At 39.2% G+C, this 18,986-nt stretch overlaps 5 protein-coding genes across 5 annotated transcripts; 3 read left to right on the forward strand and 2 right to left on the reverse strand.

Annotated features, from left to right (window-relative positions):
* The first annotated feature begins 3,825 nt into the window (after positions 1-3,825).
* On the forward strand, positions 3,826-6,885 carry LOC106296120. The gene is made up of 6 exons (XM_013732179.1): positions 3,826-3,963; positions 4,120-4,215; positions 4,447-5,379; positions 5,493-6,322; positions 6,415-6,471; positions 6,552-6,885. The coding sequence occupies exons 3-6, from the start codon at positions 4,482-4,484 to the stop codon at positions 6,792-6,794; spliced, it is 2,028 nt and encodes a 675-aa protein (XP_013587633.1). The 5' UTR covers positions 3,826-3,963; positions 4,120-4,215; positions 4,447-4,481; the 3' UTR covers positions 6,795-6,885.
* A 461-nt stretch (positions 6,886-7,346) lies between these two features.
* On the reverse strand, positions 7,347-8,922 carry LOC106293674 (delta-9 acyl-lipid desaturase 1-like). Its single transcript, XM_013729339.1, has 5 exons — positions 8,410-8,922; positions 8,162-8,302; positions 7,935-8,075; positions 7,745-7,851; positions 7,347-7,644 (listed from the first exon to the last, which is right to left on the reverse strand). Exons 1-5 carry the CDS (start codon positions 8,920-8,922, stop codon positions 7,446-7,448), a joined length of 1,101 nt encoding a protein of 366 aa, XP_013584793.1. The 3' UTR covers positions 7,347-7,445.
* Positions 8,923-11,797: 2,875 nt separating this feature from the next.
* LOC106292277 lies at positions 11,798-12,298 on the forward strand. The gene has a single exon (XM_013727880.1). The coding sequence runs from the start codon at positions 11,798-11,800 to the stop codon at positions 12,296-12,298; it is 501 nt and encodes a 166-aa protein (XP_013583334.1).
* A 2,407-nt stretch (positions 12,299-14,705) lies between these two features.
* LOC106295907 (palmitoyl-monogalactosyldiacylglycerol delta-7 desaturase, chloroplastic-like) lies at positions 14,706-16,882 on the reverse strand. The gene is made up of 5 exons (XM_013731919.1): positions 16,194-16,882; positions 15,978-16,118; positions 15,755-15,895; positions 15,158-15,264; positions 14,706-15,063 (listed from the first exon to the last, which is right to left on the reverse strand). The coding sequence occupies exons 1-5, from the start codon at positions 16,722-16,724 to the stop codon at positions 14,862-14,864; spliced, it is 1,122 nt and encodes a 373-aa protein (XP_013587373.1). The 5' UTR covers positions 16,725-16,882; the 3' UTR covers positions 14,706-14,861.
* Positions 16,883-17,198: 316 nt separating this feature from the next.
* LOC106296115 lies at positions 17,199-18,957 on the forward strand. Its single transcript, XM_013732173.1, has 8 exons — positions 17,199-17,389; positions 17,480-17,588; positions 17,668-17,752; positions 17,842-17,920; positions 18,078-18,191; positions 18,303-18,415; positions 18,484-18,594; positions 18,682-18,957. Exons 1-8 carry the CDS (start codon positions 17,320-17,322, stop codon positions 18,802-18,804), a joined length of 804 nt encoding a protein of 267 aa, XP_013587627.1. The 5' UTR covers positions 17,199-17,319; the 3' UTR covers positions 18,805-18,957.
* The last annotated feature ends 29 nt before the right edge of the window (positions 18,958-18,986 follow it).

The following is an 18,986-nucleotide window of genomic DNA, read 5'->3' on the forward strand; positions in this document are numbered from 1 at the left end:
CACCGTCTTCTTCAGCTTCTCTGACTCAGCAAGCGCTTCCTTCAGCGCAGAGTCGTATTCCACGATGACGAAGTTCGAAACCCCGTCACACTGCGAGACACGAAAACCAAAGAATTTGACAAAGAAAATGAGTATGTAATAGGAAGAACAAAAGAACCGAAGGAAAATCTTACCAACAACTTGGTGCGAGCGGCGTCGACATACTCATCCTTGAAGATTAGGTCAGCGACCGGCGGAAAGGGCTTTGGGCCGCACTTGATCTGGCTGACCAATTCCGCGCATTTGTGAGGAGCGTAGACGAGAGGAGTTGGCCCGTCATACTCAAACGAAACACGGTCAAGAAATTCGACTCTCAAAGTCTTCCTTACGAACAGAATACCACCAGTCGATGGACCGGGGACCGACTTCCCAGGGTTCGATGAAATAGCAACGGGGAAACTTGGCGCTTGGTCGTCCCTTGCTCGCCGGTTTGCTTCGACTTTTTCTCCTGAAGCGGACCCTCGGGTGAGACGCTTCGAGTTTCATCCGCTAGGGCCAAGTTGAGAGAGGGCCCGTTAGTCGGATCGGATGGAGGAGGGGAGGAAGCGATTCCACTGTCTCGACCCGTGACGCTATCCTCCAAGGATAGCCGCTTCTTCTTCTTTCTCTTCTTCGTCGGCGGCTCTGCACCCTCCGAACGATCGCCTCCCTCTGGAAGAGTCTCGCGGTCATCATCGACAGGCGGCTTGTCATGGGCTCTTTTCTTGCTCTTTTTCTTTTTAGGAGCAGCGGCAACAACAAGCGAGGACTCGCGATGGTCAGAACTCGCGAGATTCACGTCGTCAGTGACCAACTCGCTGGGAGGCACCAACGGCTCGGCACGCGATAAGCCAAGCTCTCCCGCCATCATAGCGCTCAGATCCGGAAGGCCCCTCATCTTTCTTGCTGCGTTGATCTTCTTCTGCTCCTCAACGGTGAACAGCGAAATACGTCTCTTGGTTTTGTTAACCGACAGAAGGTAACTCGAATCCCAATCCCCTGCAAAGGACACGTTAAAAAAAAATAATAATAATTCAACAAGGAGAGAGTAGAAGCCCACAGCGCGACTTATAAAAAAACAATGGACTTACTCCTGGAAATACGGTCGATCGAACGGCGAACCCTCTCCCAAGAAATATTCCCCCAGTGGTCTTGAGCGAGTCTCGCGATAGCACGAGCGTTCGCAAGAAACTCTTCCGGGTATTCACGAGAAGTCGGATGGTCGGCTACAAAGAAAAAATAGAAGGCAGTTAGTACGCGAAGAAATGAAACGAGTTAACGAAAGCGTTCTACCAAGCAAAGTGTTCCACAAGACACGGTAGTCGTCGTCTGGAGGGTCCTCGAAGGCAAAATTGTCGCATTTAACATAGAAGTAGGACCTCTGCCAATCGAGCGTCTTATTAGGATGCCCCCCTATCACGTTGTAGCTTGGCCGCATTTTTATCGATAGGAGGCCATCCTCCAATGAACTCACGGACGTCAATTCTTCAAAGGTACGAACGTATCGATCTCGGCAGCCATAACCAACAAAGCAACTGCAATACGCCACAAACAATTCAAAAATTGACTTATCGCTGCATCTCGGCGCCTCGCGTATGCCGTGACTAGTCGGGGAATTGGGAACCAAAGCTTTGTATCGTCACGAAAATAGGACTCATAGACGTATTGATACCCAACCGGCGGCGACCAAGGCCTTTGGCTCGCCGAAGGAATCAAGAAAGTCACCCCAAATCCCCGGCGCTCCCTCAGAAGCCTCTTCACGCTGTTGGGCGTCGATTGCGTCTTCATAACGTTCTCCCAAGCCTGACCTCTCACATCCGGAGAGCGCAGATACTCGGGAGCTATCGCCGGCAGCTCTTCGAAGATTTCCCCAGGATAATAACACGTCGGCGTATAGTGAGCAGGAAGGACTCCGTCTCTCGCACCGCCAGAACCGTCTCTATCGCAAGCCTGCGGCTCGGCTTGGTTTCCCCTTACAGACGACATATCGCTATCTATATTACAACAACAACCTAGAGAGAGAAGTGGAGGGAAAGAGAGAGAGCGAGTACCTGGATAACGTGGAGAAGAATAGGGGAGGAGAGAAACGATCAAGTATTTATAAGGGAGAGATGGGGTACTTCCCCGAGGCGTCATCATGATACCTACGTGGGCCTGGGAACAGTATTTTAGCCGCCTAGGAAACCGAAGCGTCGATTCGGTTTCCCGACATAACCGGCCCAACTCCGAGTCGAACCAGCATCTGGGGCAAAATCGGATCTAACCAAACCAAAGCCGGTTTGGTTAGACTTGATCAAACCGCGCGACAGAGCGAAATACTTAACGATGCCTCGCGATGCCCAATCCGGCAATTTATCTTTGAGGCGACCCGTCTGTCCTTCCAAGCCATTAACCTTCTAAATTCATCAAGATCAACGAGACGCTCATCTCGATGAACTGGGGGGACTTACTGTAGAGGGTGGATTCGACATCCCTCGAGGCCCGAAGAACAGACGGCCCAGCCCACTCAGAACGAAACGGTGTCTCGGCTCGACGGTTCGAAACGCGCGTCTAAGCATCCTCGACTCAACGGCTACTCGAGACAATGTGGGCTTCTCGGCCCATCGAGTCAAAAGCCCACGGAGACGACGCAAACTAGGTCATGGGAGAGTACGAGGTCAACTATATAAAGGGAAGGGAACACAACGAGAAAGGGATCCGATATCACTGATACTCACTGGGCGGCTAGATTAGGGTTTTACCTTTGTTGTCTCGCCTTGTTGTATCTCTCCGGCAAAGCCTTCGAGGCTCCGGCACCTTTCAGTTTATATATTTCCTTTCCTTGTAACCGACGAAACACTCTTCTGATCTATAATAAGACGTCTTTGCTTAAACCCACATCTAAAATCGAACGTTCTCTCGTTCCGTACCGTTTCCCGATCAAACAAGTGTCATCTCACTCTCAGAGAATCCAGCTTGTGCAAACCCGTGCCAACTTTCTCAGAGAATCTGTAATGGAGAAGCAGAGAGGCCTGGACGCTGAGTTTGCGTTCGCTAAGACTCTGGCTCAACGAGGAGATGCGTTGTGTATCAGAATTTTTTTTTTTTTTTGCTAACATGTATCAGAATCTTTTACGTCAAGAAGCTTTTGAATTTGAAGTAGTCGGAGACGATCTGGTACGACTTCTTCTCAGGCTTACAAGGAGTATGATGTGGCTAGCAGCAGTAGATGCGAATAATAATGGTAGGGGTCACAATTGGAAAGAAATAAAAGTTGAGGGGCAAAAATCAAATTTTCAGTTTTTTCCTCCCTTTTTTCTTTCAACTTAAGTTTATTAAACAAATCACATTATTATATAGAGATTATTAGTTCACCATTTTCTGATAATTCAATGAAACGACGGCCAAAAAGTTAACCACTTCAATATATGTATTTTTTTTTTGGTGTCGGCTACATTTATCATTAAAATTCAGCAGATTATGTGGTTTAAGGGCCGTGGTTTCAAGGAATTAACTAACTAAAATTTGAGTGAGAAAATATTATTTTTAATACTTAGATCGATTCCTTTTCATGATTTCTTTTTTTTTCAGTTTAGTCCTTTAATTCTACAATTTTTCTTTGAAGTTCATACAGTACAGTACCCCAGGAAATAATGAAACAGAGCATTTGCAATCCACACGAGTTGCTAGCACGTGTGAACCACTGATTAATTATTGACTTGACGACGTCAGCTAACAATGATTAATTGAGAAGAACCAACAACAAACAACTGGGGAAAATCAATTAATAAGAAACGGAAAAAAATTGTTGCTCAAAAAAAAAAAAAAGAAACGGAAAAAATTAGCCACTTGCGCAGCTCTGACTCAGTTTAACGCCGAGCTCTCTCTCTCTCTCTCTCTCTCTCTCTCTCCCGGCGATTCTGTTCAGCTCTTGGAATTGGAACGGCCCAAGCTTTAGACTCGCAGGTGAATACTCTCTGCATTGTATTATCTTTCTCCTTCATCTTCGTCTCTGCTTCTTCTTCAAGCTTTTGCGTTGTTTCTCCTCTCTTTGCACCGTATGACTTTCGTCTAGCTTCGTTGATTGAACATTGACTTTACGTTTTACTTTTTCGATCGTAGATTTCTCAAGATTCGCCTCAATCTTAGTTTCTCTCTACTTCAGAGCAAGCAGCTCCATCATTCGGATCATCGAAGGTTCGCTTAGCTTCGCCGATAGTAAGTTACTCGCTGCTAAGATCTCGATCTTGAAACTGGAATTGATTTCTCTCGAACGAACGAACAAACGCGATCTCATTGATCAAATTCGAATTCGAGAACGTAGCGGTTAGTTAGGAAACAAGCACTTTGACGAACTTCGATCACAACAAGCGAAACTACATATAAATATCTGAATCATACTAATTTGATAGCATGCTGATGATTGATTTCTAATTCTTGCCGTGTTAGGATATTGATGATGCTATTGTTGTAATCAAGAAACTATGGAGGATCTACGTCTATCACCACTGCGACTAGGTAGCTTCAAGTCGTCACCTCCAAGGGGCTCACCTACATTCAGGAGAGTACATTCTGGCAGGACTCCACGTAGAGAGGTCAAAGCTAATGGCGGAGCTCTTCAGTGGTTCAGAAGTAACCGGCTGCTCTATTGGCTGCTTTTAATTACTCTCTGGACCTATCTTGGATTCTATGTTCAGTCTAGATGGGCGCATGTTGATGATAACAAAGTTGAGTTCTTGCGCTTTGGGGGCAAACTTAGGGAAGATGTTTTGCATGTGGAGCAGAGTAAACGAGTAGTGGATGGTACTAATGTAGTACATGTGGATGTTAATAAGAAGATGCATGTGGCTCTGGCCAAGAAAGAGGATGTCACACCTAGGCGAAGCTTGAGTGCCAGGAGGAGGAGAAGGAGAAAGGCTGGTCGTAGCTCACGTAGTAAGACTCAGAAGGTGAGAAAAGTTGTGGAGGACTTGGATGAGCAAGATCCAGAGCTTCCAAAGACGAATGTTACCTATGGTAAGCTTTTTGGTTCTTTTGGATCACTAGAGGATAAGATTCTTGAGTGGAGTCCGCAGAAGCGATCAGGGACGTGTGACAGGAAGTCAGACTTTAAACGCCTTGTTTGGTCGAGGAGATTCGTCCTGCTTTTCCATGAGCTTTCAATGACCGGTGCTCCAATCTCGATGATGGAGCTGGCTTCCGAGCTTATGAGCTGTGGCGCAACGGTCTATGCGGTGGTTCTGAGCAGAAGGGGTGGTTTGTTGCAAGAGCTCATAAGGAGAAGGATCAAAGTGGTTGAAGATAAAGGAGAACTCAGCTTCAAAACCGCCATGAAAGCAGATCTTGTCGTTGCAGGATCAGCTGTTTGTGCTACATGGATTGGTATGCTGATTCTTTGACATCACTACTTACACGAACTTATTTTAATTTTTCATGTTTATAAATGTGTACTAGCTCATTCAATACATGTTTTCTTGAATCTTCTTTTCTCGCAGATCAATACATGGATCACTTTCCAGCTGGTGGAAGTCAAATAGCTTGGTGGGTAATGGAGAACCGGAGAGAGTACTTTGATCGGGCAAAGCCTGTACTTGACCGGGTGAAGCTGCTTATTTTTCTATCTGAAGTACAGAGCAAACAGTGGTTAACATGGTGCGAAGAGGAGCACATAAAGCTTAGGTCTCAGCCAGTTATCGTTTCGCTCTCTGTTAATGATGAGTTGGCTTTCGTAGCCGGGATTTCCAGTTCGCTGAATACTCCAACACTGACCACAGAGATGATGAAGGCGAAAAGACAAGCACTACGTGAATCAGTCAGAAAGGAATTTGGTTTGACAGATAAAGATATGCTTGTGATGTCTCTTAGCAGCATTAATCCGACGAAAGGACAACTTCTTCTCCTTGAATCTGCCGCCTTGGCACTAGAAAGAGCAAATGAACCAGAACAAGTTGCTAAAGGTACTCAGTCCAAAATCAAGAACCTCAATGGCATCAAGAAAGAAAAGATTAGTCTTTCAGTCAGACATCGGTTAAGAGGTTCAGCAAGAAAGATGAAAATCAAGTCTCGTGTTGTTGATAATCCGTCTGTTCTGTCTGCCACCGGTAAAAGGAAGCTGCTGTTCTCTGCCAACGTAACACAGAAACAAGACCTTAAGCTTCTTCTTGGATCAGTTGGGTCCAAGAGCAACAAAGTTGCATACGTTAAGGAAATGTTGAACTTCTTGTCAAAGAACGGAAACTTATCGAACTCGGTTGTGTGGACTTTAGCGACCACTCGTGTTGCCTCACTATACTCTGCAGCAGATGTCTACGTAACAAACTCCCAGGTAACGTTTCTTATCTTGATCCTTTTATGGCTTTACATAAAACAGAGCGTTGTTCAAGTCTCGTTTTTGCTTTTGATCAATCTGTGAAACAGGGAATTGGTGAAACATTTGGGAGAGTGACTATCGAAGCAATGGCTTATGGTCTTCCGGTGAGAACAAATGATTTTGATAGACGAAAATGAAATGTTGTTCATCCTAATCATTGTTTTTTTCTTTTTCATGGGACCAGGTGCTTGGAACAGACGCAGGAGGAACAAAGGAGATAGTGGAGCACAATGTGACAGGGCTGCTACACCCTGTGGGGAGGCTAGGTAACAAAGTGCTAGCTCAGAATCTCTTGTTTCTGCTTAGAAACCCATCTACAAGGCTACAGCTAGGAAGCGAAGGACGTAAGAAGGTTGAGAAGATGTACATGAAGCAACACATGTACAAGAGATTTGTAGATGTTCTAGTCAAATGCATGAGACCCTAAGTGTGTACTTGCCCTCGTTTATTTTGCTTTAGTTGTTCATGATCCAGGATAAACAAAACCCAATTCTTATCAAATTCGCTGATATTCTTTAGTTCTGTAAGTTTCTGTATATTCTTTTGTTTGTTACCATTGACACACTTGATTTTGTATCTTACGGAAGGGAAGATAAGAACGAAACCTTAAATCTTTTAAATAACAAATAACAAATCTCTATGTTACTGTGCTTTGATCGTCGCTCTTGAACAAGTGTACGGAGGTGAAGAGAAAAGGGTGATTGGTTTGAGTAAAATAGTCAGAAAAGAATGTCGGGAGTTGAAGTAGCGGGAGCAATCAACCGATCGTACTCGTTTGAATAGGTTAGAAAACTATACGAAGTCAAAGACAATGAAGTGGAAAGGTTAATCAAAAGTGATCAATGCGAAGACCTAATGGTAGTTAAAGTTGCATGCTCTACTTGTATATTATATAACATATTGATAAATATAAAACAGTGCATGCTCAACTTCTCATATAACTATAAGTATAGTACATACATGGTATTGTATTTCCTCAAACGCACCTCATATAGATATAGTACATGGTATCGTATTCCTTCAAACACACCTCTTCCCTTAACTTATACGAGAAGACTTGACCATGCAAATATAATATTCATCCATCACAAGTGAATCTCTGCTTGTGAGCTTCGGTAACTAACTTAACATTTGTGGCCAGTCCAAGAGCTTGGAGAAGACGAATAAAGTACCAAGTAATGTCAATCTGCCACCACTCAAGTCCATGCCTAGCCGAGAACTCAAATGCATGATGGTTATTGTGCCAGCTCTCCCCTAGTGTTACTATCGCCAGCCACCTCCAATTATTTTCGCGACATTCATTATTAACAGCTCAAAAGTATTTAAAAAAAAAACATAATATCTAGACTATAGTCGTGTTTATGAATTACTTCTTACCAAGTGTTCTTGGAGAGATCTCCAGTTTTCCATGGCTGCGTTCCCCATGTATGCGAAGCTGCGGTCATCAGAAATGTGGAATGTAGCACAAATACAGTTCTAACTCCCTGTCACAGATAATTTCTATTGAGATTTAGGAGTAACTATTATTTATATAAGATTAAAAAGAGGAGAAAATCAACAAAGTTACCACTCCCCATACGAGGAAAGGAAAGCCACCGAAGATGTAAAGGAGAAGGGAAAGTGCAAGGTTGTTCAAAATCCATGTTCTTTGTAGAAACCTATAAAAAGGTTGTCTCACTAAATCGGCTGCGTTTTGTTCCCCTCCACACTGTTTATATTACAACTCATGATTTAGACCTACTTATTATTTCAACTGATGATAGAATTAGAACATGTGGATTACTGATTAATTACATTTTGGAGAATAGAACCAGTGTCAAAGATCCATAGGAAATAACTAAACCAAAAACCATGGAGAGGAGTATGAGGATCACGATCTGTATCACTGTATTGGTGATGGTAACGATGATTGCTCACCCACTCTATTGGATCTCCCTGTACATATATATATATATATATATATATAACCAATGTAACATTAAGCTATGCTCACATAACATATTCGTGTAGTGAGTTTAATTTATTGTTTTATTTTTTCAAACCTGAAAAGCAAGTGTGCCACACCAAGCAAAGAGATATTCTAGCCATTTAGGCAGAACAAAACTCCGGTGTGATAGATTCCGGTGATAAGACAACGTGATCCCGGTTCCAGCAATGACACTGAGACCAACCGCTACACGAAAAGCCGACCAGTTGAAGTGAAAAGGTGCATATAGGCTGAGAAGATGAACACCAAGTATCCCTATTGCTCTACTCACATCCCAATAATTCCATCTCCTTTCCCAAAATACTCGCTTCTTTCTCACAACCTCCGAAAATGGTACTTTCCGGTGGCTTTCCTCCGTTAGGGTTGTCTCTCTCAGTGCATCCTCGGCAGTGAAGGTTGGTTTCTTGCAAGCAACAACTAATCTCTTGGTAAAATGGAGTTTTGAGTTAGGTTTGTTATAAGAAGAGAAGATGAGATTGTTAGGGTTGTGTTTTGATGGTGGTCTTGTGGAAAGTATCGCTGAAGAAAAGGGAGATAGTGATTTGAGTGAAGTCGATAGAGAAACCATTGTGTTAGTGCATGTGAGTACTGAGTAATCAACCGGTCGTATCCGTTAAATAGGCTTTTTGAGGTGGAATAGTAGTATTCAACATTGCGTGAGAAACAAGATATTAAAAATGATGAAAGATACTAGTGACTTTTCTTCAAACACTTAATATCTCTCGAGATCAAAATTTTCGTTCTAAGTTAATATTTACATTTGTTCAAAAAAAAAAAAATTTGTTCAAAAAAAAAAAGGTTAATATTAACCTACCCACTCGTAGTAAGTCAATGTCAACACAAACTATTTGATAAGATGATAGTGTTGGAAAATTAGTAGTTTCTTCTCAATGCCGGTCGTCCAAAGAGTTGATATTAACAAATTGAGAGGTGACATTTAGCCCGTGGAACAATACGACATAGACAAATGTTGGAAGGGGACATCAAAGCGCTTCACGTTGGAAGTGGAAGAATGTAGAATGATAAAGCGGAAGACCTTGACTGTTGACCAGTAATACTCAACAGTTAATGCGTGGAAAAACTAGGAATCAACTGATGGAAGATAAACTAGTCACTTTTCTTTCTTTTTTTTGACTAAAAGTCTAAAACTAGTGACTTTTCTTCAAACACATTATCGCTTAAGAAGTTTCATTATAAATTATAAATGATTAGTTTAATAATTAATTGTGTAATTTGTGAAGTCTAGAACCTCTAGTAATGTAATTTAATTTAGCATGGTCTAATGGGAGAACCTCTTTGAAGTTCTTAATTTTTATTTTTTCTAAGTTGAATGATTAGTTTTTATAAAATTTAAACAAATATGACATAATATAAAATCTTAGTGAAATTGGTGAAGAGAAACAAAAGGAAAAAGAAGAGAAGAGAGTAAGCACAATGTGATTTTCATTACACCATACATATTTTTAACTTATGAAGTGACCAACAATACATCAATAGGTAGCATAAACAGAAGCATTAACTTAGTGTTGAGGTGGAAGTGTTCCTTTCATTACAGGTTATCAAGCATAAGCAGAAGCATTAACATCTAACCTGACAAAGCACTTCTACTCAACGAACAACTAGATGACACTAAATTCCATTTAATTCCCAACCTAAACAATTTCTAACAAGCATAAAAAGAAGAGTATACTAATCACTTGCCAATTGAAATGAAAGAGAGATGCTTTGATGATGTTCTTCTTCTGTCCATGGAGTTCCTACAAAACCCAAAAACTTAATAAAGTATACGTACCACACAAAAGAGCTACAAAGTCTCCTTCTACAATGTGATAACACTATTATTCTCATATGTGGCGGATCACATACTGACATACCTGTGACCTGAGGTCTCCTACCAATTTATATGAATCTGACAGGAACTAGGCCTAGACTACCAGCCATAAAACCATAGCTGGAGAACACAAGTAAACAAATATTCATATCTTATAAATATTTAACACATAATTCGTAAGAGTTGAAAGAAACTCCACCACGCTTAGACATTGTAGGAAACAAATAAAAAACGATGAACTTTAGAACTAATTAATAGCAACTAACCCTTGAGATAGCTTCGGGTGAAGGAGTACCAAGCAAATCAGTCATAATATCCAATTGGTGCACCACATTCTTCCCAAGAAACAGCGGCTTCCCCGTGAGCATTTCTGCAAATATACATCCTATGCTCCATATATCAATGGCGGGAGTATACTACAGGAGAGAAAGAAGAGAATATACAATTTAATCCTCAGCTTGTAATGTCATAATAAACATGTAAATGTTACACAGAGAAAATAAAGAATCGGATTTTACTTTGGAGAAGAAAGAGCCACAAAGTCCTGGCGCACGGTCCAATCACCAAAACAGACACCGCGATACTGATAAGAAACAATCAAATAGACATCTCTTTTAAAACCAAACGCAGAAACTGATAAACAAACAATGTATCAAATACTCATGCTATGATCTTATAAAGTTCAAAGAGTTAGCATGAGAGGAGAGATTATAACATTATTTTTCCATCAAGAAGCAAATGATACCATTTCTTTTAAAACCAAAGATTGCTCTCTGCTCTCTCCATCCAAAACCAAATCCCAATTTCAGTTCACGATTGAAACGCAAACGATGCCTCAGTTAATCTCTGCTCTCTGCTCTCGCCTCATCAAGATCACGATCCTCTGAGGATTCGTCACCATCCTCGTCCTACGCCGACGCGGTTAACCAGAACATCATGTGTGAGTTTGCGTTGGTCTCCGCCAACCGTACTTGCTCGCCACAGCTCCGGCGACTATAATCAGAACTCATCTTCTTCTTTTCAGTTTGAATCCAATCGTCTCTTCTCTCTCTCTCTCTCCAAAAGACGATTCGATTTGTCTTGCAAAACCCCTTCGGATAAAAACAGACGACGATTCAAAAGTAGGTCAGTTCCAATACAGACATTTCGATAAGATGATTGAATTTGGTAGTTTTTTCTCTGTTTGTTGGCCGCCCAAAGATTTAAATAATGAGAATGACTAATATATTCTTCCAATCCATAAACTCTCATCATTTTATGATCAGCCCCATTCGGTTAGACTTTTTCTTATCAAAGATGGTTTAAACCCCCGAGTTGACGCTCAAGAGCTGAGATTGCTTAAAAGTAGCCCCAAACAATATCGAACCGACAGATAAAAGCTAACATTGGCAGTCTTGTTATGATTGATGATCCAAAACTAAATCTTCATTTTTAGCATATGTAACCATTTGTTTGTATGTGACAGGAAAAAAAACGTTTGTTTGTTTGTTTCTTTCCAAAAAAAAAAAAAACAATAAGAACAAAAGTTCAACAGCTTCGGTTTCAGGTAAATCATGGTATTTTATTTATGAGAAAGGGACTAACGAAAAATCAAGAACACAAAAACAAGAAGATGGATGATAACAAAAACATCATCAAAGCCCTAGCTCGGTGGTGTCTTGTTCTGCAAGCCATCATGGTATCTTCCAACACCGTGGCTCTCAAGGAACCAGACTACGTAAACATGAACATAACAATACGTAATGCAATGACCGGGCTGCTCCGCCCGGAAGTCGTCTATCGGTGCCAGTCCAGACGCAAAGACTATGGTTGGCATCGATCTACAAAACCAGGAACTCAGTTTTCATTTCAAATCATTCTCATTAAAGGCGAAAGCAAGATACCGGCGATTCACATCTGCCGTTTCCGGTCCGCTTTAGGAACCGCCACACTCGTGATAGAAAACACTTATCTCGACGCCGAGATGTGTCCTAAATCTTCATGTGCTCATGAAGCGACACCGAAAGGGATCTTGTTTAGAGGCCTTGAATGGGATTTCAAAACCGTGTTTCCAAAGCTCAAACCAGTTGAGTATCTAGAATTGCCGTGGACACCTTGGCCAAACAGAATATGAATTTTTCATCATATTTTTTTTCTTTCCTTTTGTATTCATTCTAATTATAGAAGTTCAAAATTCATTATCATAAGAAGTTTGTCCATACCATGCTACATTTATGCGTTGGAGAAACTGTTTCTTATTTTTTTGTTCTGTTAATAATGTTAGTGTTTATAGAGACCCACCAAAGCTCGATTTATTGAGAAGAACTATAGGTTTATTCGCATTAGGAGATGTAGGAGGAGCAGAGTTTGAGAGAATTATTCAACTTCTAGAAGATAATTTATGCAGGGAATTAACTATATATTAAGGATCAAAATTTGAACCGGTTCAAAATTTATACCAACTTTATACCAACTTCACACCTCCATGCGTTAAAGTTTTGGGGATTGCCGGATTGGTTCAAATTAGAACCGGCGAAATTTATTAGTTTATAGAGATTAATATTTTAATGGGATCATATATTTACATAGAATTTTCTAAAAAAATATTATCTTAGTATTTCATCGATTTGTGTCAAATTTTGAACCGACCTAAATTGGAACCGGTGAAATTTATTAATTTATAGAGATTATTATTTTATCGAGTATTAATTTATAGAGGTTCTACTATATATGCAAACAAAATTTAGTTTTATAATTATAAAATTTTACACTCTCATCCGAATATTGTAGTGTATTACTTTTATGAATGAATGATTTTCTCTTTTATTCATTATCCTATTTTGAAAGGTTTGAAATCTCTTAATTTTTAAGTTACATCGTAGAAAATTTCTTTTGTTTTTTATTTATTAGCGGGATATGTAAAGTCAATATTTTCATATCCGACCTAGATACGCAGCAAATCTGTTACCTGTATATAATCTGATTTGCGATAAAATATGATTAAAAATTATTATTAACCCACAATCTGATACTCTGGTTAATCCGTTAAAAACTCGTAAAGAACTGGTAATTTTTTATTTCAAAAAATTAGTAAATTTTGATATACTTTTAAATTGTACATGAAATTAAATAAAATATTAATTTATATTTTTAATGAAAACTTTTACCATGTTGTTAAAAATGAAAAGAATGATCATACAAAAATAATTATTGTTAAACTTCAGTATTAGTTTTTCGTTATTATAATTTTTCCGTTTATTTTGAATTTAAAATTTAAATTATAATAAAAATTATTTAATTTTTTTTATCTTAATATTTATTTAGCCAAAGTCTTAATTTGGTACACAAATTAGTCAAATAAGTTTTTTTGGGAAGTGACAAATTCAATTAAAATAAAATTTCAAGCATTCAGTAATATTTTGTAAATAAAATATAATTATTTAAAACTATTATTTACATTTTCTAAAAGAGTAAAATCTTATAAGTATTATCATTAATCACACTATTTGATTAAAATGAAAAATGTGATACATGTTTATTATTAGAATATGTTGTTAGGCTATCCAATATTTGAAAATGTAGTTAAAATCATCCGACTTTTATTCTAGATCATTTTGGTCCTTTACACTGCAAATAATATTTGAATCATTAGTCATTATTAATAAGTGTAGGAATTATAATAATAGATTTGTATATTATCGATCATCCAGACTGGAACTGTGTTTGCCACCGTGATCATGATCAGTGATTCTTTTTTATAAACTCCTTGACCTCCAAAACTTACCCCTCATATTCACAGTTTTTTTTTTTTTTTGAAAAAGGGCTTTCATATTCACAGTTTTGTAACATAAATACAGCAAAGATGTTTGTATATTATTTCCTTTCCCCCATGACAATCATAATTCTCCTTCGAACGATCGTGTACAAAAAGGAGTCAATACCCAAACTCTTAACCAATCCGGCAATCCCCAAAACTTTAACGCATGGCGGTGTGAAGTTGGTATAAAGTTGGCATAAAGTTGGTATAATTTGGGTTTAAGATTTACGGTTTGGATTTACGGTCTACGACTTGGGTTTAAGATATAGAATTTAGGTTTATTGTCTAGTTTTTGGGTTTAAGGTATATAATTTGGGTTTAGGGTCTAGGATTAGGGTTTAGGGTATAGGGTTTGGGTTTAGGAGTTTGGATTTGGGTTTAGAATTTAGGGTATAGGGTTTAGAATTTAAGATTTAGGGTTTAGGGTTTAGCTGGAAGCGTTAGCGTCGTTAAAATTAGCGTTTTAATTTTTTGTAGCTATTTTTTATTTAATTTAATATTTTTTTAATTAATAATCTATGTGTCATTTTGATTGGTAGTAAACGGTGGACTGAATTTAAAAGTTCACCTAAGTTCTGTCCTTTTAGAATAAGGGATTGCTATAATATTTGGTTGTATATTATGTACGTTGGGTCAAAAATGAATAGGTATAAGTAGATTTTTTGAGGATTATCCTCTTTTAATAGTATAGGTATGAATTTTTCTTTTTGTTTTTGTTACTGAATGTAATAATAGATACTTAAGATTCATCGTTTGTCACATACAATCATAGATATATACCATTATATGTAAAAACACCAAAAAACAAAACCTCTTTAATTTTCATAGCTCGAATAGTACAACAGTTTTGATTTCCGGTGATGACCACATAGTTCTACTATCAATCACTGGTAAGTGCCATTCTTTGTTTCTGAGCTTCTGATGGCAGCTTAACTTCGGTTGCTAATCCAATGGCTTGAAGGAGCCTAACGACGTACCAAGTCATATCAAATTGCCACCATTCAAGGCCATGTCGAGCAGAGAACTCGAAAGCATGGTGATTGTTGTGCCATCCTTCTCCAAATGCTAGAGCTGCTACCCACCTGAAAAAAAATCATAATTCATAGTACAATTATATATATATATATATCTCAATGGATCAAGTTGTTTAAGGATTTGATGGATGATAAATTTTACCAGTTGTTCTTAGACAAATCTCCAGTGTTCCAAGCTTGGTTTCCCCAAACGTGACAAGCTGAGTTTACTAGCCAAGTTATGTGATATACCCATACTATTCTTACACCCTGCAATTAATAAACAAAAACAGAAAAGATTTAGAGTTTTAACGGATGAGACATAAAAGGTCAGGAAAATCAAGTTTTTTCATGTGCCGTTTAGGAAATTGCAAATGTAGTTTACACTTTTAAGCATATGCACAAATGGCATTTTGTCTCTAAATACAAGCAAAATCAAATTCAGTCCCATACACGAGAAGAGTATGAAGCCAGATAGATCAGATATTTTTACTTGTGGTTCTCTGCTTTATTCAACTAACACAACTTGCGTGGCCTAAGGTCAATAACCTAAGTTGCACTAAACGACAAGACAAAAAGGCAAGTTGACAAAGGTTGATCAAATGGAGAAGATTTGGCCGACCAAATTGACTGTCAGCCACACAAAAAAAAGGTGGCGGACTAGTTCTGTTTTGGCCAAGCTAAAACACACATCATAGTCCTAATCTATATCTCGTTCTTGAAATTAACGGAGATGAATTCAAAATGCAAAGTAACATACCATTCCCCAAACGATGAAGGGGAAGCCACCCATTGCGTATAGAGCAGCCGCAAGAGCCACCGGATGCCAAATGTAGGTGTTTTTAAGGAACTGATAGAACGGCTGCTTCTCCAAATCCCCAACATTATTAGGCTCTCCAACCTTGAAAGAAGAAAAAAACATCAGATTGCTCTTTTCCAGACAAATTTTGAGATGAGAAAGAAACAAAACAAATCCTCATTACCCTTTGCGTGATAGTATTAGTATCAAACATCCAATTCATGTGACTGAACCAAAACCCTTCAAGTGGGCTATGAGGATCTTTGTCCGAATCACAGAACTGATGATGGTACCTATGCGTACTCACCCAATCAATCGGATGCCCCTGAAGAAAACAACACACCATCGATTACACAACTCAACATGCCATTCATTATACAGAGGACAAAACTACACTCACCTGAAGAGCCTGAGCTCCACAATAAGCAAACAAGTACTCAAGCCACTTTGGAAGCTTGAAGCTTCTATGAGTAAGATTCCTATGAAACGACAGAGTAATCCCCAAAAGACCCGTGACGATATAAAGCACAAAAGCAACCGAAACAGCTCTCCAATTAAGCTGAAACGGAGCCAAGAGGCTAAGCAAATGCATCGAGACAACCACAGCAACGGCGCCAAAATCCATCGAAGTCCACTCTCTTTCCCACCAAACCGCTTTGTCCGTTTTCTTCTTCACCATCACATCCGAAAGCATTATCCTTCTGTAATCATCTCCCGTCTCCGACGCGGCAGCTGCAGCTGATGCGGCGACATCTCTCTTCTTAAATGCGGAGGAGACGAGGCTCGGGAGCTTGAAAGGAGCGAGCTTTTGGTTGTGGGTGAGTGAGATTCCGACGATATTCAATGGCGGTAGTGTGGTTAGAGGTCGTGGAGGGGAAGAGAGGAAGAAAGGTTTGGGCTTTGTTAAGGGAGAGGTCAGAAGAGACGCCATTGTTGACGTGATAGCCGAGAGAAGGAGAAGATGAGAGTAGTTAAACCCTACATATATACTATGTATAAAATCAGGGTCGGTCTTTTTTGTATGTTCACAAGCTGTTGTGTTGTTGTAGTGACAGAGACGTGTCCAAAGATCTCGTCTTTGTGGCTAAAGAGAGAAGATAAGGTGGTCTAGGGATTTGGATTGCCAATTTGGGGCACTCAACTAAACCACGGATCTTCTCTTTTTGGTTTTGCTGTGATAGTCCTTGATGTTCTTGGCAACTTAACAAATCGCCCCGTTAGTTTAAATTCGGATTCTCTTAACCTGGGCTTAGATTGATAAACCTATAATGGGCTTTACTTTGATTGTGGCCCATTTCTCCTTATCTAATTAAGAAAATTCCAAGAATGTGAATGGGTTCCGACAATTCAAACAAGATATTTCTGTTTAGGAGACTTCAAAGTCTTTGTTTTCATCTGCCAAGAAAAAAAAATCTGTAAAAGATATTTTGTGTCTGTGGTGGTAAATAAACCCTTATCTTGAAGCTATATATTAATTACTCTTCATTCATCCATTTCAAAAGAGTTTTATCATCAGATCGGTTCCCATGGCTGCAGCTGCTAACACCGCCGTTTTTGTATCTCCTTCGCAGCCTTTATCCTCTAAACGCAATTTTTGTAAGTCTTATTCTACTTCTTTGTTGTTAATTTGTATACTCAATGATCTATAGCATGTAAAATCTGATGCTTTTTAAAACACATATATAGTGTACAGTTCAACGGTTAGTCCAATACAGAGGAGATTTCCAAGGAGGAAACTTGAGCTGCAAGTAAAAGCTGTTGCCACCACTCTTGCACCCCTCGAAGAGATCAAAGAGTATGTCTTCTTGTTAGTTTGATTGATATAAGAATAAAAGTATAGATTAACATAGTTGATGGTTGATTAATTTGTGTAGATATAAGCTTCCTTCATGGGCAATGTTCGAGATGGGGACAGCTCCAGTGTTCTGGAAAACCATGAACGGGCTTCCTCCAACCGCGGTAAATTTCTCTAGCAATTTTCTCATGCTAACATCAAAGTTTAGGCTCGTTAACTCAAACCTCTTATAAAACTTTCTTAAATTAATTAGGGTGAGAAGTTGAAACTTTTCTACAATCCAGCTGCAACCAAACTCACTCCTAACGAGGACTATGGGGTTGCTTTCAACGGTGAGTTTCTCATACACCATCTCATTAACTTTTATTTGAAAATTTTCCAAATTAGTTGACGCTGGTAACTAAGACTCATTTATGGGGTTTACATAATCCAGTCCTATGGACTAATGAAAATGGAAAGAAATTATTCAACTGGTTACTAATGGTGCAGGAGGATTTAACCAACCAATCATGTGTGGTGGAGAACCAAGAGCAATGCTTAAGAAAGATCGAGGCAAAGCCGATTCTCCCATTTACACTATGCAGATTTGCATTCCTAAGCATGGTCCGTTTTTACATAATCAAAACCAGAGCATTACTAATTCTTATGTGATAAAATAGCTTTATAAGTAGTATAATTTTTTGACATTTTCTTTTTTCTATGAATTATTTTCAGCTGTGAATTTGATATTCTCGTTCACCAATGGTGTCGATTGGGATGGTCCATACAGACTTCAGTTCCAAGTCCCCAAGCGATGGCAAAACAAACCTATCGAGTTCTTCAATGAGGTACTGGACGTACAATCTAGTACTGTTCATTTATTTGTGCATTAACACCCCAAAAAACTCATTAATAGGGTCTAGCTAAAGAGTTGAGCCAAGATGGAGCCTGTGAGAGAGCAATATTTCCTGACTCGAACATAGTTGCAACACGGTGCACTATGATTGCCAACTTGACGGTCGAAGGAGTATGTATCTAACCAACTATATATATACTACAATTCATTTGTTATATACACTTTTTTAACATATTTAAGGTTCTTAACATATTTCAGGGAGATAGATGCAATCTGGACCTTGTTCCTGGGTGCATGGATACAAACTCAGAACATTTCAACCCGTTGGCTAATGTTGATGATGGCTCTTGCCCTCTTGAGTTATCTGATTCTGATGAATAGAACTCATCTTTATTCATGTAAATATATACACACAGATATGTTGGTTTTGGTATTTAATAGTAAAAAAACAAGGTAAATTTTTCTTCGGAGAAAGAATGTGAAAAGTTCTGGTGGCCACGCGCCGTATTTATCTGGGTTAGTAGTGGATTTAAATTCGGGTTTCTTAGAGATCCACGGAACGC

This window comes from Brassica oleracea, chromosome C5 (genome assembly GCF_000695525.1).
Source record: "Brassica oleracea var. oleracea cultivar TO1000 chromosome C5, BOL, whole genome shotgun sequence".
NCBI lineage: Eukaryota > Viridiplantae > Streptophyta > Magnoliopsida > Brassicales > Brassicaceae > Brassica > Brassica oleracea.